At 37.5% G+C, this 23,436-nt stretch overlaps 2 protein-coding genes across 5 annotated transcripts; one reads left to right on the top strand and one right to left on the bottom strand.

Annotated features, from left to right (window-relative positions):
• Positions 1-257: 257 nt before the first annotated feature.
• Positions 258-7,543, bottom strand: selenop (selenoprotein P). Its single transcript, XM_049485578.1, is given in 5 exon segments — positions 258-2,734; positions 2,983-3,100; positions 3,801-4,013; positions 5,441-5,663; positions 7,406-7,543. Coding segments are annotated over 4 exon segments (942 nt in total). The 5' UTR covers positions 5,644-5,663; positions 7,406-7,543; the 3' UTR covers positions 258-2,326.
• A 4,992-nt stretch (positions 7,544-12,535) lies between these two features.
• znf131 (zinc finger protein 131) lies at positions 12,536-22,980 on the top strand. 4 transcript variants are annotated; one of them, XM_022670448.2, is made up of 9 exons: positions 12,536-12,677; positions 14,543-14,687; positions 14,807-14,908; positions 17,143-17,287; positions 19,011-19,229; positions 19,700-20,181; positions 20,691-20,821; positions 21,154-21,306; positions 21,536-22,980. In XM_022670448.2, exons 2-9 carry the CDS (start codon positions 14,561-14,563, stop codon positions 21,863-21,865), a joined length of 1,689 nt encoding a protein of 562 aa, XP_022526169.2. In that variant the 5' UTR covers positions 12,536-12,677; positions 14,543-14,560; the 3' UTR covers positions 21,866-22,980. The 4 variants fall into 4 exon arrangements, with proteins under 4 accessions (XP_022526169.2, XP_049341532.1, XP_049341533.1 ...); XM_049485575.1 differs by having other exon boundaries at positions 12,558-12,677; positions 14,546-14,687; XM_049485576.1 differs by lacking the exon at positions 12,536-12,677 and adding an exon at positions 12,770-12,870.
• The last annotated feature ends 456 nt before the right edge of the window (positions 22,981-23,436 follow it).

Below are 23,436 nucleotides of genomic sequence, written 5' to 3'. Positions count from 1 at the left end.
TTGGTATTGTATGGATGCACAAAATATGCTTTAAAATGTGCAAAAGGCAAGTACTAATTCTTTTTCTTTTTCAGTGGCACACCTGTGTTTTCGGCTGCCAAGAACTTTACCTGAGCACACCTCCCATTCAGACCACCGTGCCCATCCCTGTGGATTTCTTTGTAAGCTTCATTGTTATTTTTAGAGTAAAATAGTGCACTTTATGTAATTTGTTAGATATGATGCCAACTTTGGTGTGAAAAAAATGACACATAAGCTTCTTTATACTAATACACTTTTATTGCAGCTTAACATGGAGAATAAATGGATTTTACACACATTTTAAACTCGCTCATCAGTCCAACAGCATGAACATGAACATTCATATATACAGTTTATCAGGTTTTCTAGCTTCAGTTAAGTTTACCAGAAAACCTTCATTAAGTATTTAAAATGTTTTAGCTCCCGCTTCTCTTTTTCTTTTCATCCCTCCGAGTTTGTGTGTGTGTGTTTGATTCCAGTGTAGAACAGTAACTGTGCCTAATGCCCGATCTGTGCCAGTGCTTAACATTATAGACATTAATAGCTGTGACCTACTGACTGCGCTGCAGTTTAAAGTGATTTTTCTAACTCTACAGAACTGCACTGAATTTACTTTCAGAGTACATCATTTAACCATGAATAAAATGTGTTACACAAACTCCGTGTTCATGCAATATATTCCGCTGATGCCTAAATAATGTGCATTTTTAATCAAGTCAATTCAGCGCAGCTCTTTGCATATGTTTGTTAGCATGCTATGCTATGCTATGCTACATTTACTAGCATATGGTGAAGAATGTTAATCTCTTTAAAGCTCATGTGTAGGTGTGTATAAAGAGAGTGCAGTGTGTTCATGGTCTTCCCTCCTCTCTTTGATTGGCTGGAAATCCAACAGGCGCCACTAGAACGTAGTTTATGCACCGGCCTTCATGAAAGCCAATCAAAGTTGACGAGGTGGAAACAACATCAACATCACTGCACTAAACACCCTCAGATTGCAGCAGGGGACCAAAACTGAGCACTGAGTTAGCACACATTTTACATTAGATAAATAGTAATCGTATCCATGTTTAACACTTAGTTTGTAATGATTTGGCATAAAGTTTGCACTGGCTAAAGATTTAGACAAACGTGCATGTCCCATTGACTGTGCATTGACCAAGTTAGCATGCATTTAAAATTAGCTAACAATTCATAATAGCATAATATGTATTTATACTTACTTTAAAGTATTAGAGTTATCAGGAATGTAGCATTATTCAGCTGTTTATAATATCAAGCATGTAACACTGACTGTGTGCTTTACAACTCAGAACAAAGTCAGTACTACATGTGTGCTAATATAAATATATCATCCAATGTTACAGTTACTAACTCAGTTTGCATTTAATATAGAATGCTTGCTATTTTTGAACTTTGATTTGTTAGCCAGTGTTAATTTGATGCTAACTCAGTTCATAGTCAATGTAAAATGCATGCTAATCGAAATCATTAGCCAATCGATAAAACTGTTAAAAAAAAGTTAACTTACTGTGCCGTCAGTGTTGAATCTATGCTCATTTGGCTTCATAGTTGATGTTAAATTCTTGCTTATTTGTAGTCACTATAAAATGCTTGTAATTTTTGACTTGTTGCCAAAAGATCAAATCATGTTAGCTTGCTGTACATTTGTAAGTGTTCATTGTGTACTCTTTTGACTCAGTAGTTTATTAAATTGTAGTCAATATAAATTGCATGATATATTCAATTGGTAGCCAATGATTAATGAATGCTAGCTTAGTCTGTACTCAATGTTTAACGTCAGCTTGTTTGACTCAAAAACAAATGTTACATGAATGCTATCTCAGTCTGTGGTCAAATTAGGGTTTTAGTGCGTCAACAAAAATATACATTTATATCATCTAATCAGTTTGTTGTTGATTATTAAGGTCCACTGCTGCAATGCACTGAGGAGGCAAATATTAACACTGCAGGCTTTACTGATGTTTTAACAGCACATGAGAAAGTGAGTAGGAGTTTAAAACAGGGAGAGTGTCCCTGTTTAAACCACCTGTCATTCTCATACGCTGGACCCTGCAGGTCAGTTTCAGGACGGCTGAGGCAGCTGTCAGTCAGCCGTCGAGGCGGAGCGTCACTGTCAGGTTTCTCTGACGTTGTTGTCACCCGCCGCAAGCCCCTGTCAGTGTCAGGAAGCCGCGAGGGGCTCCTCACAGTGTCAGAGAGCTGCCGGCTCCTCCGACTGACTGCCGATCAGCCGCCGTCAGTGTCAGCATCAGCTGGTGGTCTGGGAAAGACCCCCCTGCTGTCAGGTGTACTGGATCTTACACCTGGAGCGCTTGGCTCAGGGCTGATTCATCACCTGGGGGTTACCTGCTTCTTGAGCTACTTGACCCAGGTCTATGTGCCTCAGGCCTAACTGCCCCATGTCTGTGTGTCTGTGAACCACCTGACCCCGCTGGACCTGGCTAAACACAACCTGACCCTGGTGGCCATGCTGGTGATGTGAGCCACCTTCATGGTCGTGGTGACCTCTCTGTTGACCTCCATGGTGACCATGATGACCACTGTGGTGACCTCCATGGTGACCACCATGGTGACCCCCATGGTGACCACTGTGGTGACCTCCTCCATGGTGTCCACGTCCCACCTCCTCCTCTTCTACTACAGGCTTTTCCTCGACCGTCCCGTTGCACTCCTGGGGTTGAATGGAACTCTAAAGCAGGCAACATTAATAAAAATTCAGACTGGTTTATGCACATTTTATACTAATAAGAAAACATTGTAATGCATTTATTTATATCAATAGAAAATGCCCAAAGTTAAATGTCAAACTAAGTAACTTTTTAAGTTAATAAAGTAAATCAATGCAAACATTTACATTCTGCTCACATAATATAAGGGAAATATCTTCTATAAAACAATCTAAACAGACAACTGCAGACTAAAAGAACCACAGTTTACCTCCATAGAGCATTCCCCACAGGTTCTATCACAGTAGGTGTTTCTGATGGCCTCCTCCACATGCGGTCCACTCAGGATGGTGTAGGGAAGGGACAAGTGGTGAGTTAGTCGACCACATCTGGGAAAAATATTAATTGTAAACACATTATTATTTATAGCATAGATCTGCTGAATATGTAATACTAAAAACTGAATATTCATAGAGGACCCTGAATAATAATTGTAGATACTGTGTAATTCATAGTAAATGGTGAATAATTCATACTGGATTCTTCATATACCTATTTCATATCACATCCCTTAATTGCCCCAAAGGTATTTATTTTAGATTAAATTATTCATCATGGATAATTAATTACATTATAAAGACTGAATGTGAATACTGAATAATTAATATTGGAGTTTAAACAATTCATAGCAAATACTTAATAGTGGATACTAAATCTTTGATGCAATTTCCAAATAATTCATAGTGGATACTGAATACTTCCTTGTAAATACAGAATAATTAATATCAGATTATGATTCATTATGATAAAACATTATTATTAAAAAATTAATCAAGGATAATGAATAATTTATAGGAAGTTATTTGAAAAATTCATAGCGGATATTCAATAATTCAAAGCATTTACACAAAATAATAATTCACAGTGTTTATTAAATATTTAATTGTAAATGTAGAATAATTAATGTCAGATACATATTAGGTACATAATATATCACCAAGGACCCTTAATAATCTAAAAGATATGAAGAAGTCACAGAATACACTAAATAAATTGTGCCATACACAAATTATTCACAATTATTTATACCTGTCATAGATCTGGAAGTCATCCTTCATGACGTTGGCGATCTGCCATATGTCCTGTGCGTCAGGTTCTTGGCCGTACAGGGTGATGTTTGCTGAAAGCCTCTGTTCCAGGAGGGAATGAAGCCGCCGGGAATTTTCATCCTGGCTGTTCACCACAAGATACGTGATGTTGGCGTATCCTGCCTTCTCCAGCTTCAGGCGCAGGCTGTCCAATCTGTCCAGGGTTAAAGGGTGTGAAAAACAGTTTAGTGAAAAATAATCTGATTAACTTTTGCTGGTTGATTAAGACCTGCAGTTAGTAGCATCATGCTAATCAGAAGAGAAAAATATTTTTTTGAGTTTAATGCTTTTAATTGATTTTTCTGTCAATTATTCTTTTAAGTAAATATGTGAGATGGACACAATCAAGCTGTTTCACAATCTGATATGGTTCCAGGTGTGTGTAAAGTGTGTTCAGCAGTATGCATGTTGGAACACTTGTGGTAAAGGTCAGACGTCATTGGCAGCTTCAAAAAACTTGAAACTATCACACTTTATTTACACTCTGTTGAGCTAACTACATTTTAGCTGCAGTCTGATTGGCAATTCACATTTTAACAACGCTCTAATAGGCTAACCACACTTTAGCTACAGTCTGACTACAGTTTGACTATCCCTTTATTAATTACTATCTAACTAGCTAATTAAAATTTAGTTTCACCCTGACTGGCTATCACACTTCAGTTACACTCTGACCTCAAACTTAGCCAATTATTGTTCTTCGGTTTACTACAGGAGATACTAGGCTAATTTTGCCAGCTAACAAACACTGAACACTGGTTAGCAATCTTATCTTTGTAATAAGTAGCAGTAATGCTATAGCATCTTAATCGTCCAAAACCCTTTTTTTTTTTTTTGTAAAAAAAAATAAATGGAAATATACAGGTAAGTTTTCTTTACCTTTTTAGCAAAACACATCATTATTCTTTCCAAAATAAAAAATATCCTGATAAGTTAGTTAGGCCCTTTTTATTATTGTTGTTATCTACACTTTTATTGGCTTTTATACTTTATTTACACACTGATTGGATAGCACACATTAGCTATACTCTGATCGGCTATCAATCTTTAGTTACACTTTGATTGGCTAGTCACACTTTAGCTACACTGGGATTGGCTAGTCACTTTTTAGCTACAGTCTAATAAGCCAACCACTCAATCAATCTAACTGGCAAGCTATGTTTTATCTAGACTTTTATTTGCTAACACACTTCATTTACACACTGATTAGAAATAACACATAAGCTATACTTTGGTTGGCTATCACACTTTAGTTACACTCTAATTGGCTAGTCACTCTTTAGCTACACTTTGATAAGCTAGTCACTCGTTCAGTCTGACTGGTTAGCTACATGTTATCTACACTTTTACTGGCTAGAACACTTTATTTACACTCTGTGTAGCTATCTACATTTTTGCTGCCGTCTAATTGGCTTTCCTCACTTTAACAACAACCTAATTGGCTTCACACTTTAGCTACAGTCCAGCCAATTAAACATTAGCGACACTGCAACTGGCCATCTAAACTTTAGCTACACTCTGATTGGCTATCCCTACCTTAACTCTATGACTGGCAGGTTTGCATGGTGTATGGATACTCACTTGGCTGCCTGCACCAGACAGAATAATCAGCTGGCCTGGAGAAAGGCCACCACGGTCACTTGGCCGAGGCTGTCTTTCAGCGGCTCTACATCTCCGATCTTCCACACCGCCGGCGGTTTACAGCGAGCTCCATCACCATCACTCTCTGCGCTGCAGCCCGCGAGCACGCAGAGAGCCAGGGCCACACTGAGCCCTGCCCACATCTCTACACCCACCACAGACCCTACACACACACACACACACACACACACACACACACACACACACACACACACACACAGAGAGAGAGAGAGAGAGAGGTTGACTTCAGAGTTAGGCTTTATAGTTTAAGATAGCACATTGATTAGCTTAACTTTAAAAAAATGACCTTTGACCCTTTTTTGTAGCAAAGACAAAACTATGATACTTTTTAAAAGGAGTGGACCAATAGAAATTTTCCATTCTCCAAAACTTTAATTTAGAAAAGTTATTCCTTTTTTCTCCTGTAAAGTTATTTTTGCATGACATAATGCAACGTTAGGTTAAATTACATTTAAGACAGATATGCTTCATATAGATAAAACATTTGATAAGATAAAAACATTTAAAGTACAGTTCTTGAGTTTTGGGGATTTCTCTAGTGCACCCAGCATGTAAAAAGTATTTTAAAAGTGTATTAGGGTGCATTCTCCTTTCAGATCAGATAAATCTGGTGATTTTAGCGATAAATGTCTCACTCTTTTAGTTTTCTGTGTTTTTTTTTTTTGTTTTGGTTTACAGAGGTCTGAATAAGCAATCGAGCCAGTCTGGTATCTCCATGTTGGTATTAGCAGAGCCACAGTTTTGATGTTTTAATGGATTTGATGTTTAAATTTTACACATTTCTTTCCCTGTCTATGTCACATTTATGGTGTAGCTTGATTTCAAATGCAATTCTTAATTAAATATTTTTTTTTTTACACAGTTCATTATTTAGGTCATATATGTTTATTTATATGAATTATTTGCTTTATGTATATGAACGTTAAACAAATAGTACTTTTTATTTAAGCATAGAAATTATGATATTTAAATCTATATGGAAAGAAAACTGCTTGCAATGTGAAGAGGAATCAGTGTTTTCTGCAGAACACTGCTGCTGAGTGTTGTTTTTTTCTTTTCAGGAACAGCTTGTTCTCCTTAACCTCAACCTCAACCTCACAGTTCAGATCTTGAATTCCAAAATGCCTCTCAGCACTGTGTGCTTCAGTCTGTACTGGTTCAGTGTTTACCCTCTGATTTTAATGCTATTATTAAACAGAACACTGACACACAGTGTTCCCACCATCTCCTGTGTAATATGAGTGCCTTCAGGTTGCGTAGTAATAATAATAGTACCAAAAAAGATTTAAATTTTTTGTACATGTAGGGTGAATCATAGGTGATTGGGACATAAGGTCCATCTTCAGTAACATCTGCGGTATTACAGAAATTGATAATATTTTGATATTTCCTTTACATAATTGCAAGAAAAGACAATCCCAATCACCCTTAATTCACCATATCTGGATGTTTTTTATATGAAATAAACAAAGATAAATAACTTACAATTAACAAATTATTAATGATTATAATATTACATTTAAGAGACTTGCTTAATAATTTTAATGAACTGTGGGAAGTGTATGTTGATCTAAGATCACAAGTTGAATCACAAACAGGCAAACCCTTAGTAATGTACACTGTTTTAAAGTTTTAAACAGCAGTAAACGTTTTTAAAGCTACTGTTAACCAGTGCAGCTGTTTCAGAACTGTTCACATTCCTGTCTCTGTAAGAACTGTTGTTCCTGCTGGTTGCGTTCTTCAGCCTTATCTACACACAGCTGTCCTGAACAACACTGAACACCACCAGCCAGCTGCAGCATAGGCTTTTAATCCACAGAAATAAACACGCTAACATTTATTTACTTGTCTAACCTGCAGTCTTAACAGCGTATATGGTCTTACTTGTCCGGTCTGCTGCTCTCAGGATCCTTTAGTTTGGGTCTTCTCTTCCTCAGATGTCTCAGATACCCCCCACCCCCTCTGCTGGGGTATTTATACTGCGCCTGTTTTTCTGAACTCTGGGACAAAGTTCCCTACAGGCTCCACCCATTTTCAGCCCCAATAACTCCCCCTTTAACCCCCAGCACATAAACAACACTGGTGTGGGCAGGTCTGAGACAAGAGAGTGGGGTTAGACCAAACTGTTCCAGTCTGTTTATCTGCGTTCTGTGTTTGTGTGGTGTCTAAAAACAGTGTTCTGTTTCTCTTTCTCTCTCTCTCTTTAACCTCAATCCTTTTTAAAGAATTCTACAAATATCTATTTAAAATAGGTTTAGTTTCTTTCTGTAAAGAACTGTTAGGTATCAAAAGGTTGTTTTTGTGCATTCCTATAGTTCTATAAATCTCACTAAACAACCATAAAGAAACCCGCTTTTTCAACGTTGTTTTAAGTAAAATAAAATAACTAGACCCTAAACTAGATCCTAAATCAATAAAAAGTTGACGCAAATTGAAAAAGCAAATAAAAAAACTGTGTTTCTGCAGGCAGGCCAGTCCACAACCTGTTCCATCTTATTCCACAGATGCAGCATGTGGTTTTGCATTGTCTTGTTTAAAAAAATGCACGGATTTCCCTGTAAAAATGTCTTAAAGTAGCATATGTTGCTCTAAAATTCCACATGTACTAAAGTGGAAATCTTCTATTTTAAAAGTTTCTACACTAAGCACAAATTCAAAACTTTTGTCAATCTGGGAGCTCTGAAGGTTGGACTGGTATCTTAATCTGCAAAGGAGATCAGAGCTGTTTGGGCTAAACTGCTGATAAAGTCAGTGAAGGTCCGTGACTGGGTTGTTTTCGCTGCTCTGTGCAAAGTCAGCACTTTCCTTATTGTGCTGAAAGTCTAAGAGTTTCCTGCTGCAGCTGAAACAATAACAGCTTCAGTTCAACAGCCTCAATCATTAACACACACATCTATGCAACACATTCACAGCAAGAACATACTGTTAATAATCACTGTATAATTCTAACTGCAATAAGAAATCAGATGAATCAATAAGATTGAACTGAACTGCACTCTAAAAAAGGGTTCTTCAACATTTTCTTAATGAAAGTAACCAAGACACCCGAAAACGGTCTGGGGGAAATATTTTGTAGATGGTTCTGTGTAGCACCACAGAGGGTTCCAATGCTGATGAGATTCAAAAAATAATTTTTAGTACAATAATGATTCCTTTTAGCTCAGTATGTGTCGTTTATTTATGTATAATTTAAGTATTATGGCATAATTATGACACATTGTGTGGAATTAGAACACAGCAAATTTGCCAACTAAAACTATTGAAACCATAGAAAGTAATTTTGTAGAAACTATTTTGAAAGCAGTGCAAGCCACTCCCCAAAATATGATCTTTAAATAGCAAAATCAGCTCTATCAGGGCCTCTGAGTAGTCCAGCAGGTTGAGCGTTGCCCTTATGATCAGGTGATCGCCGGTTCAAATCCAGTTCATACAGCTAACTAGAAGCAGTTTGAAAAGTTGTGGTGGCTGACTTCACATGTATCCTGGTGTTTGGGCATCACTAGTAATAGGGGGAGTCCTAATGAGTGGGTTGGGTAATTGGCCGTGTAAATTGGGGAGAAACCGAGGGGAAAAAAAGCTCTATGTCACTAGTGTAAACATACAGACATCCCACCTCTCCTGTAGCTACGGTGATTCTCATGCATACTGATAGAGCCTCTGTGATCCTTGCAAATCATATACAGTGTCCCAGAAATCAGGATATCAGGCTTGCTCATGCACATTTTGGGACAAGCCAGAGAGAGTTTGACACAGAGAGCATCCTGATTGGTGGCACTGTAGGTGGGATTTACAATCTCTTTCATTGTGCATCAGTTTAGTACAGTTCAGGTCAGTTAAATGACACATTTGTTAATTTGTTTACAGACATTTGTTAATTTAAACAGAAAATAATCTGGTATCTACAAATGGAGAAAACTCTGGATTTGCGATTTTACACAAGATTAGAGCATTTCATTTACTGATTGATTGGAAAAAGGATATAGAAATATAACAGATTGTATATCAGACAAACCACCTTCTTTCCCTTTAAATTAACAGAATGTGTGTTCAATTTTAAAACTCACAATTTTAATGTAACACTAGCAATGGTGAATTAACACCAGCTAATTTGCTATGCCCTATCTGAACTGTATTTCAGCACAGGTTTACATTAGAGTGTGTAATTATGCCTGTGCATGCGTGTGTGTGAGCTGATAGTTGGCACTTGGTGTGTTGATCTTCATGCTTTGACTTGCCTTCACTTGTTAACCTTTGGAGCAGCTATCATGATTCTCTCTTTCGATGTTGGGTGAAAAAATGTACTTCTGCAGAAACACATGACTGAAAAGAAAATATTAAAACAATTATTTTTAACAAATCTGAACCCAATGTTTAAGATTTTTTGATTAATCCTAATTCTAACCCTAAACTAATGTAAATACTTTGGCAGCAGTTTGATTGAGTGTATGTTGTGGAATCCCTTTATGCTCAAGTTTAAGGCCTATAAAGATGAGGCTAATTACGACAATAATTGTGAGAGTGAATGTTACAAGTTAAAAGCTCACAGAGTTGCAGAAAAGAAATGAAATTACAGCACTGATCCAGTAAAAGCCTGTTCTCATCTGTATCTAATCACCACAGATGAGTTGTCTCTAACCGTCACGTCAGCTTGGCTCAAGTGATCCATTCTGACTAATATTTAACAAGCATTCTGCAAATCTTCTACTCGTTATTCAACACAGGCTACGGTCTAAAACAAGTGCAGTCATATAAGCATCTGCAATATACACAAAAAAACTTGGATATCAGTATTTATATTGATAATGAAGTGTTACCACAGGGTAAGGCTTGGGATACTCACACCTGTATAAGTTGGGAGTTGTTATCAAGAGAGTGAAGTCATTCATGAACTGGGAATAAATCATAGAAGGCAGTATTACCCACAGTGGACAGCACAGTTAGTGCTAATGATTGTGTTTAATCAGTGCAGAGTTCTTTCAGGACACATTCTTTACCCTCCCCAGGACTTGGCAAACTATGGCATGCCAGAGTATTTTAAAATGACATGTGCTACCCTGGAAGAATACAAATGTGGTCAGTTTAGGTTTGTATAGTTTGATTTAGAAAACAGCACTAATTTATGTTTTTGGAGTAAGTATGACTAATCTGCCTCTCTAAACTAGCTAATAGGTATTAGAACTGGTCTATTTTTGTATTAGCATAACTTGGACCAATTATGAATCCCTGAAAGAGTGTATAATCTCCATCTGTCTGTTTTTAATCTTACACTAACTTGGACTAACCTGAGAGACCAAAATCATGTTTATTCAACTAAGAGAAACCTTAAGTGAATTTGGTTAAAAAAAATATTTAATGATATTTAGTCTCTGTTTAATCTATCACCCTGAAAATAAACCTTTATAAATCCAGGGTCAGGATAACCTGAACTTCAGCCAAAACGCTTATATAACTCTGCAAGATTTTGACCTAGAAACATATTTATCACACTACTTTTTGTAAATATATTTTTAGATTAGAGAAGCTGTTAGAGAAGCATGAGTGACAAGATGCGCATTTCAGTCTAACTACGAAAAAACAAACAAAAAAAAAATTAAGTTTCTCTGTGGTGAAATGACTCAAGCTAAATCTCAGTAGCATGATTTTATGGGACTAGACTCACTGACCTACCAATCAGATTTGCAAGATAAATTTACATTTACATTTACGGTATTTAGCAGACGCCCTTATCCAGAGCGACTTACAACAGTGCTTCAAAGTGCTTCAAATAAATGTATATAGATAAGTAACATTAGATAAGAGATAAGGTATATGTGATGTTTCTTTTATTGATGCCCTTCACATTAAAATCATTAACATTATAAGTAGAGACACGTAAGTACAAATCAGAACTCTGCGCTGAACTAAACAGACACAGTTGAACTGAACTGAACCCATTGTTGATGACTAATCGAGAGACATAGATAATGATAAATAATGCTCTCTGGAACACTGCACACATTGCCTAGTACCCGGTTACACAATACATTCCTAGATAACCCCACACAAAATATCAAATTAATGTTTAAAATCTACATTACAGCCCTACTAAAAACATAAAAATACAAATAAACATACCTTATGCTGGTAGACTAGCTTGTTATCTAGCTATGTTTTTCCTGAAGAGCCAGCTGGTCTTAACCAGGTACTCCTGCCATGCACCATTAATAACTTCTCTGATGAGCTCAGTGATCCTTAGTAGGCCTGAGACCCACCTCAACATTGGCCAGGAAGGTTCATCTTGATTTAATTAAACCTACGTAACCTTTTGTCTACTTTCAGATTGATTGCCAAAATATGTATCCAAAGAAATGTATACTGTAGTTAATAGTTGCAGAAAGTAATTAATAAAGATTCAAATATATATACCGGACAAAAGTGCTGTATGGCCCAGAAATGCTCCTTTTTTATTTTCTCATCTTATCACTTTTTACTGCTCTACTTCACCTGTCAGAAGTGTTCTCTTCACTGCTAAAATTGATATTTAGTCCAATATTAAGCTGAGCTAAAGGCGTTGCCTTGTGGGTCAGCCAGGCCTCTTCCTGAACCATGTCCAAAGCTCAGTTTATTTACATTGCTACAGTTGTAAATTGTTAATCAATTAATTGTTTGCTAAAAATTACCCATAAATGTTTTATATATATATATATATATATATATATATATATATATTATATATATATATATATATATATATATATATATATATATATATATATATATATATATATATATATATATAATTATTATTATTATTATTATTATTATTATTATTATTATTATTATTATTGTTTTTTTTTTATAAAAAGATAAAATAATATCTGTGCTTAAATATTTTTTTCTGAAAGTAGGCTGATTAAATTACAGTAAATTAAATTATTCTTTAATTGTGGTTTTAATGTTATAATGTTATTGATAACTTGCTTGTTAGCAACACTGTAGCTAACAGTTGCCGAGCAACTGCGGACCGTCAGCCCCGCAGGCTGTCGGCGCAGGGGATTGTGGGAGCTGTAGTCCGGAGCGGCCGCCCTTTTCGGGGAGCGACGAGGCAGAGCGCGGCGAGAGTGCACCGATCAGGAGAGCAGAAAATATCTGCGCACAGGTTCAGATCCTACACCAGGTAAATACAGACCTACTACAACCCCGGCCATCGATCACCGGCCCGATTCTCATCGATTAAAGGACCGATTTGTGCGTTTAAATGCGCGATTTGATGACGTAATCGCCGTGGTCACAGCACTAATGGCGAGGGTTTCCCGGAGAGGAGTTTTATTTTGTGCTCCAGTGGGATTTAAACCGGGATTTAGGAGCCGGTACGCGGTTATAAGGCAGTAGTGGTGTAGTATATCGCTGTAGGGTGATCTCGTTCTGGTATAAAGGCTGTAATGAAGAGGTGGAGTGGAGGTTTCCTGCTGTGTGTGTTCGTGAGCTAGCTGGCTAATCTGCCCTGATTTAGATTAAAAACTAACTTTTAAACACTAAAACCAGCTCCAGTGTTCACACTCTTCTCTCTCTCTGAGGTGTTTAAATGTCCCTCCGGAGCACGGGGCAGTTTTCCAGTTTGGCTGGGGCTGTATTAACTGTATTAGTTAGCCTCTTCTTCTTGGCCATGTTTGGAATTGACCCCCCACACCACACCATCCTCTACACCAGTGTACCCCTGCATACTGAATGGGAACCGGTTACAAACAACACAGGCTTTCCCCTATTCACTATTCACACTTTTCTTTAACCCTCCACGGCATAGTGGTGCCTTCAGGCAACAAACATAATTGGTTATGACACCATGCCTCACCATACCTTATTTTTTATGTAATTATTAGTTTATTAATTTTTAGTATAACGTTACAAGTCATATCTGCTTACAATACAATTAGACGTACAAGTGGGTTACTCATAAAAATATGTATATGTGCAAGAATACCTAATGAAGTATTTGGCTGTTAATATTCTTGTTGTAAACTTACCAAAACAGTGTTTTTTTTTCTCGTGTTGCCTTTGGGCCACGTTATGAAAGTTTTTGGGTGCTTCCTTGCTATGAAACATCGTATTCAAACGTTATGCAAAAGGAGGATCTTCTAAATATCGATGTAATTGATCTGTTGGGTTGCCAAAAATTTATACAACTACCTAATTTTGTTTCAATAATTCTTGCTCACTTTCTGTAAGTCCTTTAAACTTGATTTCACTTCTCAAATACCACTGTGTTTGCCTGCTGATATGTGATTAATTTAACTTAAATTGCTGATTTGAACAACCAATGATTTATACAAAAAATTACCACTGTATATATTTATTAAATTTAAAACATTTTTGGAAATAAGTAAACAGTATTTATTTAATATGCCACTTGGGTATAATATGAGGTTGGATGTAAAAAACAAATGTAGAAGTGTACATGACAGTTAGACCTAATACTACCAATCTACTCATTTGTGTCCAATAATTTAGCCATGCCTCATTTGAAGCTAAATAATGCTGTACTGAGTTGTGGGATATTCATGCATTGAATATGGATGTGATTTTTGCCAGAGCCTCTTGACTGGTCTTCCCTTATGTGTGGTATTCCTCACTCACAAGATAAAACCTCATGTGAGTTACACAGATGTGTTTTCATGTCATTCTTAAGTAACATTTCATAATCTGTTTACATACAGCTATTCCATGAAGTTTGACAAAAAAACAGTATGTAAACATCCACCCCTTTTGCCCACAGTCAGTCAGAATTAGTATGGATGTATTTATATGTGAATTCTGAACTGATGCGTGATATAAATTAATGAATACACAGCACTGTTCCCATTTAGGTTTAAGTTAAAATACAGAAGAAATCTCAGAAAGAGCATTTGAATAGTATTGAAAGGAAACCCCTACAGATTATTATGTTCAGGCAGGTTTAGGTGCTGGTGTGTAAGTTTAAAAACATGCCTCAGTGTGTCTCTTACTTTGCCTTCTGTCCCTCTCTTTTCCTCTCTCTCTCTTTAGCAGGAAAAGGACTGAACCATGTCTGAAGTTGGTGACATTAGAGACCATGGGCACGAGTTTCCAGCCCACTATAAAGTCATGCTGGATAAGCTGAATGAGCAGAGACAGCTGGACCAGTTCACTGACATCACGCTAATCGTGGATGGTGAGCTGGATGCTCTATTGCTTCATAAACTATTTAAATCCCATCACTACACCAGTGTTGTAGTCGTTAATTATTGCTGTTGGTGTTGATCTTAAAAACCTCTGTTCTCCATCTTACAGGTCATCAGTTCAGAGCCCATAAAGCGGTGCTGGCTGCCTGTAGCCAATTTTTCCACAAATTCTTCCAGGACTTCACTCAGGAACCCCTTGTGGAGATCGAGGGTAAGTTCTAATGTTTTAATTAAATAAGATTTTTTTACATTACATTACATTACATTACATTTGGCAGACGCTTTTGTCCAAAGCGACTTACAATAGTCAAGTACAATGTAAAATAAGTTTAAAGGTAAAACATCTTTGGATAGGGATAAAAGGAGGTCAAAGGGGAATAATAGGATAGAGGAGTGAAGGAGGGGAAGAAGGAAATGAGGTTAGAAGTAGTTAGTGTGTTAGAGGTGTTAAGAGAGTAAGTGCTCTTTGAAGAGCTCTGTCTTCAGGAGTTTCTTAAAGATAGCGAGAGATTCTCCTGATCTGGTAGTGGAGGGTAGTTTGTTCCACCATTGGGGAACTCTGTATGAGAACAGGCTGGATTGCTTTGTGTGAATGTTTGGCAAAGCGAGGCGACGTTCATTGGAGGAGCGCAGCGGCCGGGAGGTAGCGTAAGCCTTCAGGAGCGAGTGCAGGTAGGAAGGAGCCTGTTCTGTCATCACCTTGTAGGCGATTGTAAGAGCTTTGAATTTGATGCGAGCATCAACTGGTAGCCAATGGAGCTCAATGAGCAGCGGGGTGACATGTGCCCGTTTTGGCTGGTTGAAGACCAGACGTGCTGCTGCGTTCTGGATCATCTGGAGTGGTTTTACTACACAGGCCGGGAGGCCAGTTAGCAGGGCATTGCAGTAGTCGAGGCGTGAGATGACGACCGCTTGCACCAGGAGTTGGGTGGCCTGTTGCGTCAAGAACGGTCTAATTTTTCGGATGTTATAGAGCGCAAAGCGGCAGGACCGAGCAACTGAGGCCACATGGTGCGTGAAGGAGAGTTGGTCATCAACCAGAACACCCAGGTTCCTAGCAACCTTTGTCGGTGAGAGATTTATTTTATCCAAACAAATTTACAGCAGTTTATTTAGTTGAATTATGGGCTCTTAGTATGTTTGCAAACTAGCTTAAATTATTATGCACTAAAAATAAAATAAATTTAGACACAAACTGTTTATGGTTACACAGAATAGTGTGTAAAGTCAAGCACAGTGTATATTTTTATCTTTTAGGGTGTGAAAACATTAGAAGGAACTGATCCTTCTGCTACAAAAAAAAACATGTCTGCAGTGTTTGTGTTAGTCTCCAAGCTAGTTTATTTTAACAGTAAATCTTGAACATTATTATATATTAGACCTGAAGAGGTGTGAGATTTTAAATAACTAGAAAAGTGGTTTCATGAAGTAAACACAAAATTACCATGCAGATAAATGGGAGGAATGAGGGAATAAAAAATTACAGACAGATGAGGAATAGAGGACTATGGATCAGTATGAATGCAAACTAGTGTTCAGTTATGTCCCTTTAGGAAGTGTGTTAACTTTTGTGGATGTCGGGTACAGAACCTATATGGTTTGGGTGTGTGTAAAAATGGGAATAAATGAGAGGAACGAGGAATAAAAAAAAAATACATAAGTGCGGGTCAAAATATATACAGCTCTTGACTCTTCACTTTCTGAATCAGTTTCTGAGATTTTGCTATTTATAGGTATATGTTTGAGTAAAATTAACATTGTGGTGTTATTCTATAAACTACAGAGAACATTTCTCCCGACTTCCAAATAAAAATATTTTCATTTAGAGCATTTATTTGCAGAAAATGAGAAACGGCTGAAATAACAAAAAAGATTCATAGCTTTCAGACCTCAAATAATGCAAAGAAAACAAGTTCATATTTATAAAGTTTTAAGAGTTCAGAAATCAATATTTGGTGAAATACCCCTGGTTTTTAATCACAGTTTTAATGCATCTTGGCATGTTCTCCTCCATGAGTCTTGCACACTGCTTTTGGATAAATTTATGCCACTCTTGGTGCAAAAATTAAATTCAGCTTGATTGGGTGGCTTGTGATCATCCATCTTCCTATTCTATTGATTATATTCCAGATGTTTTCAATTTGATAAAATCAAAGAAATTCATCATTTTTAAGTGGTCTCTTATTTTTTTCAGAGCTGTATGTACACAAATGTTAGCACTGCACTGTGTTTATCTATAAGTGATAAAGAGAGGTTGGTGTAAAAATAAATTAGGAGTGTTTTTGTTTTAATCTCTCACTGATGCTGTATTATACATTTCTCTCTTGTGTTTTATTACCTTGACCTACATTACCAACTACTGTTAAAAATTATAAACAAAAATACTTTAAAACTAAGTCTGGACGGGTTTCTCTTCATGTCTGTTTTGCCGGTGTGTTTGAGCAGGAGTGGGCAATACTGCTTTCCGCCACCTGATGGAGTTCACCTACACAGCCACGCTGGCAGTAAATGGGGAGGAGGAGGTGAACGATGTGTGGAGAGCAGCCGAGTATCTGCAGATGCAGGAGGCCATTAAAGCCTTAAATAACAGGTCAGCATTTCACTTTTGTTCATCGATTTATTCAGAGAGAGCAGTTCTGCTGTGTCACTGGAACAAAAAGGGTGGTGAAATAGATCACACATTTAAGGGTGTGTAGAGATTATTCTGAGATGATTCTGTTTTTACTCTATTACATTAATATATATATAACATAATTTATATAACTTATAATTTTTATGGTTGACGACCAGCTCTCCTTCACGCACCATGTGGCCTCAGTTGCTCGATCCTGCCGCTTTGCGCTTTATAACATCAGAAAAATTAGAGCGTTTCTGACGCAACAGGCCACCCAACTCCTGGTACAAGCAGTTGTCATCTCACGCCTTGACTACTGCAATGCCCTGCTAACTGGCCTCCCGGCCTGTGTAGTAAAACCACTCCAGATGATCCAGAATGCAGCAGCACGTCTGGTCTTCAACCAGCCAAAACGGGCACATGTCACCCCGCTGCTCATTGAGCTCTATTGGCTACCAGTTGATGGTCGCATCAAATTCAAAGCTCTTACAATCGCCTACAAGGTGATGACAGAACAGGCTCCTTCCTACCTGCACTCACTCCTAAAGGCTTACGCTACCTCCCGGCCGCTGCGCTCCTCCAATGAACGTTGCCTCGCTTTGCCAAACATTCACACAAAGCAATCCAGACTGTTCTCATACAGAGTTCCCCAATGGTGGAACAAACTACCTTCCACTACCAGATCAGGAGAATCTCTCACTATCTTTAAGAAACTCCGAAAGAGCACTTACTCTCTTAACACCTCTAACTAACTAACTATTTCTAACCTCATTTCCTTCTTCTCCTCCTTCACTCCTCAATCCTATTATTTCCATTTGACCTCCTTTAAGCCCTGTCTAAAGATGTTTTACCTTTAACTTCTATTACTTTTGTACTTCACTATTGTAAGTCGCTTTGGACAAAAGCGTCTGCCAAATGTAATGTAATGTAATGTAATATTTAATAAATTATTTTACAAGAGTTATTATAATCAGCTATAGCAGTATTCCATAATGTGTTACATATTACGCTATAGTGTGATTAATCACATTTTTATAATGGAGACTCCAGATACCACGATGCAGTGTATAATTTATTAATGAATGTAAATGATAACTGTACTTCTATAGCATATCCAGTATAATACATACATAGATTAGATTATCTGGTGCACACCCTTTATTGCCTTTACTGCCAATTAGAGTGCTGTACATTGTGAAATTGTGAAATAGTGATTTTCTGAGTTTAATATAGCATCAGGAGGTTTACAAGTAGATATTTCTGTTTTATTGATTAAAAAGTAACTTTTTACAGTGAAAGTGAATTCTAAACCGGGGTTGCCTATTTTATAAGCCTTTATATATATGTGTGTGTGTGTGTGTAATAAAACTCAGTGTTAATACGTTATTAATGCATTTTAATCTATATATTGGCACCTTTTTCTTTTTAGTGAAAACAAAGCCTCTTTCAGTGGGGATATTTTAGTTTGTTTATATAGACTAAAATATTGTACATTGAATTATATTATGTATATAGTATAGTATAATACCATATATTTATATAATTGTATTTTGTGTAGTTTAATATTTTATATAGGATATATAGTTTTATTTCTTATATTTTATATAAGATTATATATAGAATCATATTGTTTATATATTATAATATTATATGTAGAATAGTCTTGTATTTAATTGTAATTCTTTTTTGTCTGGTGTAGAATGAATGGCATCACCGTACTGGGCAGTTCTTCAGTCCTGGTCGAGCGGAGTAAACCGAAGAAAAGGAAAATTGCAGAAACGTCCAACGTCATCACAGAGACGCTTCCCTTGGCGGAGACGGAGACAGTGGAGATCGAGGTGGAGGTTGGAGATGAGGCTATTGAGGTTCAGGAGGCAGGGCTGGAGGAGGTGGTGGATGCCGGACGAGTAAATACAGAGTAAGGATGTGCAAATTTAACATTATTTACGACCATTAGTGTAATATTGACCTTCACTAAGTGAGAGTAATTAAAGCGCCCCCAGCTGTCTATAAAATCAAGCTCTAGAACTCTTAATATATAGTTTAGGGATTCAGTGACTGCAGTACTTAAATCCCAAATTTAAATGTGTCTTGGAGGACTTTTGCACAGATAACCAAAACACACATGCATTATATTAGTGTCATACAACGGTCTTAAAATTACAGAAATATTGTTTATCATAATTATTTCTGGGACAATATAAAATCCAATAAAGAATAGTTATTGTTACAGACCTATACTCATTTAGATACAGGCCCATGTAGAGGCTATTAGGTTAAATGTTACATGTATCCAGTTAGATTAGATTAGATTAGATGAGGACATCATAAATACTCATGTTAAATTCACACTATGTATTCACAATATTTTATTTGTATCTCACACAGCCCAACCGTTGAGTCCTCGGATGACTCTGCCCTGGCTCTGCTGGCAGATATTACCAGCAAGTACCAGCAGGGGGAGCAGACGGTGCACGTGGTGAAAAAGGGCGATGAGGAGACAGTGGTTCTGCAGGAAGAGGCGGTGATGGCCACCAAAACCCTGGAGGGCATGGAGGTGGTGGAGGTCCAGATCTCCCAGCTAGACAACATGTTCCGCTGTGACAAGTGTGACCGCTGCTTTAAGCTGTTCTACCACCTGAAGCAGCACATGAAGACGCACACCGCGGGCGTGGAGAAACCCTTCATCTGTAAACACTGCGGCCGGCCGTACGCTCGGGAAGGAGCACTCAAACAGCATCTGAACACCTATCACTTCGACGCTGAGGAGCAGTCCCACCGGCAGAAGAAAAAAGTGCACGTGTGTGCATACTGTAACAAACAGTTTGACCACTTCGGACACTTTAAAGAGCATTTAAGGAAACACACAGGTATGATACAAAAGTTTGCAAAAGTGTGTGTTTAAAGTATGGTCTACTGAGATAAACATGGGTATTAGTATGTGTGTGTTTTTAGTTTTAAACAGATATTATAAAGAATAAAAAGTGATCATTATAAAATTATAATCACTGTAATGCTCTATTCAGTTCAATTCAATTCAATTCATACTGATACAGGGTTGTACAGTAAAACGAAACACTATTAGGCTAGATCTCCTGTGCAGATAAAAACTGTGTTAGACAGAGTATATAGTGCACAGATGATAAGACGATAAGTACAATAATCTCAAGGGGATTACTATTATTTTCGCTTAAATCGAACATCGAAGGCTTTACAGCATTATATTTATATGTGTGTCTGTTATAATGCGGTTAAATTCCTTGGCACTATGACACCATCATTTAATTAGTATTAAGGCCCTGTTCTAAAACTAGAGTCTTTCTTCTAAACTATAAATATTGATTCTGTCCTTCCATCTGCTCTGTTTTTGTTTATGCAGGTGAAAAACCATTTGAATGTCCAGACTGTCATGAGCGCTTTGCCCGGAACAGCACACTAAAGTGCCACATGTCCGCCTGCCAGAATGGCTCAGGGGCCAAGAAAGGCAGAAAAAAGCTTTACGAGTGTCAGGTAGGGTTTGATTCTTACATGTTTTATGCATATTAGTTGAATGATAATTACATATACATACAACAGACAAAATATAGCAGTTATATATTAGTTTTAAACCCTGAATGATACTTTAAATTGAGCTTCAAATGGTCTAGCAGGCTAAGGTGCCAGCATAATGATTCAGGGATTGCTGGTTTGAATCTGAGATCACGCTGCTTCCCATCAGCAGCCGGAGTCCGAGAGAGCACAGTTGGTTTGCTTTCTCTGGATGGGTAGATGATGGTCTCGTGTCATTTTGTGTCTTTTTTTTTTAACTCCCTTTCTTCCTTCTCCTATGTGCTTTTTTTCAGGTGTGTAGTGAAGTGTTTAACAGCTGGGAGCAGTTTAAGGACCACCTAGTGATTCACACTGGTGAGAAGCCCAATCACTGCACCTTCTGTGATCAGTGGTTCATGGCTCCACGGGATCTGGGGGCTCACCTGAGGGACCACCATGGCTTCCAGGTATGGATGAGTCCAGTTATTTAAGTATTCACATAAAATTTCCCCAATGGAACACAGTGTGTGAAACTAAATATAGTGGGGAACTAAATGACTAAATTCTTGCTATTATTATAAAGAGAGAACTCTTAGTAAAAGTCCCTCCTTTATCTTTGATTTTACCCTTGTTTTGATGCTCTGTAGTAATTCTGTTGATTGCAAAATATGACCTGATTATAATTCCTGTTTTTAGGAGGAAGTGGTGATCGCTGACCCAGCCGCTGTTCTGACAGTGACCAGTATGGAGGAGAGTGAGGAGCACGTGGTGCTGCAGGGCGGGATGAGAGTGGAGCATGTGACTGTGGAGCCGGTGGACGTGGTGGCCGTGGAGGAGGCTGTGGTCGTGGAGGAACACCCTGCGCTCCAGACCTCAGTGGCAGAGGCAGAGGAGACGGTGCTGATAGAGGTGGAGGAGGATGGACTGAAGGAACAGACAGTGGAGGTTCATCTAGAGCAGGTGACGGAATTAGCGCAGCAAGAGGTCCGAACAGAAGAGGAGAAGATCCAGACGGGAGTTGTATGAGAAACACAGTGACGTTGAACTAGTGTGGAAAAGGACTGGCGGACAGATTATCCCTTATATTTATTTCTGACACAGGACGAACTGTTTTCCCTCTCTCGTCTGACTGTGATGCTGCAACATTGTTACAATGGCTACTGGTCATTTTTGTTTTTGCTTTGTTTTTCCTCCAAATAATAGCAATGACAACCATTTAGTTTACTTTTTTTTTTTTTTAAGCTTTTTTAGTCTTTCAATTCTCAGAAAGTGTAAGAGAGGACAACTGATTTCTGATCTGTTGAAATCTACAAATGGTCTGGTTTAGAGTAGCTCTTAGTAGAAAAAGGTCTTATTTTTGTAAAATGAGTTTTGTAAATATGTGCATCGATTATTTTAGTGTATGACTGTCTGTAAATGTTTAAAGAAACAGTTCTGCGAAAAATCACATTTACCAAGTTTCCCCTTACCCACAATGTAATCAATCAGCCAAGACATGTTTGGTCTCCAAATTTTACTGTTTTGATTTAACACAGGCAGGCTAATGTAGCTTATAGGGCTGTAATCGGTACGTATCTTGAAACAGGGGTTGCAATATATATTAAGATCACTTAAGCTGCCTTCAGGTGTTCATTAAGGTGGTCCAGATTTATAAATATCAGGTTCGCAATTAAAAACAGCAAAAATGCCACTAGCTCGCTGAATGCTGGGGGATTGTTTCTGTTTTATAGTATATATAGTGTCCTAAAGCCATATGCACATTAGCCTAGTAGCTCCAGTTTAGAACTATATAACTGTCAACAGATGGGTTAAGACGAAAACTTTCTATTTCTTTTTTACTGAACTGTTTCTTTAAGTTAAGATATATCTGTGGAAAAATTGAGTGTGAGTGTGTAAGTGTGAGTGTGTGTGTGTGTGAGAGTGTGTAAGAAAGAGAATGGATTGTCTTTTGCTCCAGTGCCTAATCTCCTGCAGCTGGACTTGGCCCGTCTCTCTCTGTCTCTCAGTGGACATTCAGACAGCTCAGGAACCTGAATGTCCACGTCCTCATCAATTTTTCATGGTTTCAGATTGTTATTCATTTGTACAGAGCAATAAAATGCTGAATTAAATCTTTAAGAGCATGGCATGCCCTTTATAAACAGCCTGGTGGAACTTTTTCATTTGTCTTACATTATTACATTATATATTACATTAGCAGTTGCTTTTCCACTAAATAAAGCCACCAAAATCCATCTGTATTGGTGTAAAAATAAAGTAGTTTTTGTTTCATAAACTCACTTAGACTGTGTAGTGTAGTTTAGGGAACATTATATAAGGACAATGATGAAAAATATCAATATAACCCATTTATATTTTGTGTCTGGCACATGCAAACACTGTAAAAAAAAAAAAAAAACATTTTTCAAGATTTTCTCTGAACAACCACATTAATACAAATACAGAGGAATGTACAATCTATATAGTTTTCTTTGATGTGAATGTGTTTTTTGGCATTCTCACAGTTATGCCTGATTAAGTTGAATAACAATTTAGTTTTTTTAAAGTCTTTGTTTTCTTAACACTCATAGTCTGCATCCATTGCAATAAGCATCATG

Source organism: Astyanax mexicanus, chromosome 12 (assembly GCF_023375975.1).
Source record: "Astyanax mexicanus isolate ESR-SI-001 chromosome 12, AstMex3_surface, whole genome shotgun sequence".
In the NCBI taxonomy this organism is placed as follows: Eukaryota; Metazoa; Chordata; class Actinopteri; order Characiformes; family Acestrorhamphidae; genus Astyanax; species Astyanax mexicanus.
Note: the sequence above shows the minus strand (reverse complement) of the source record. Positions and strands in the feature narration are given on the sequence as shown.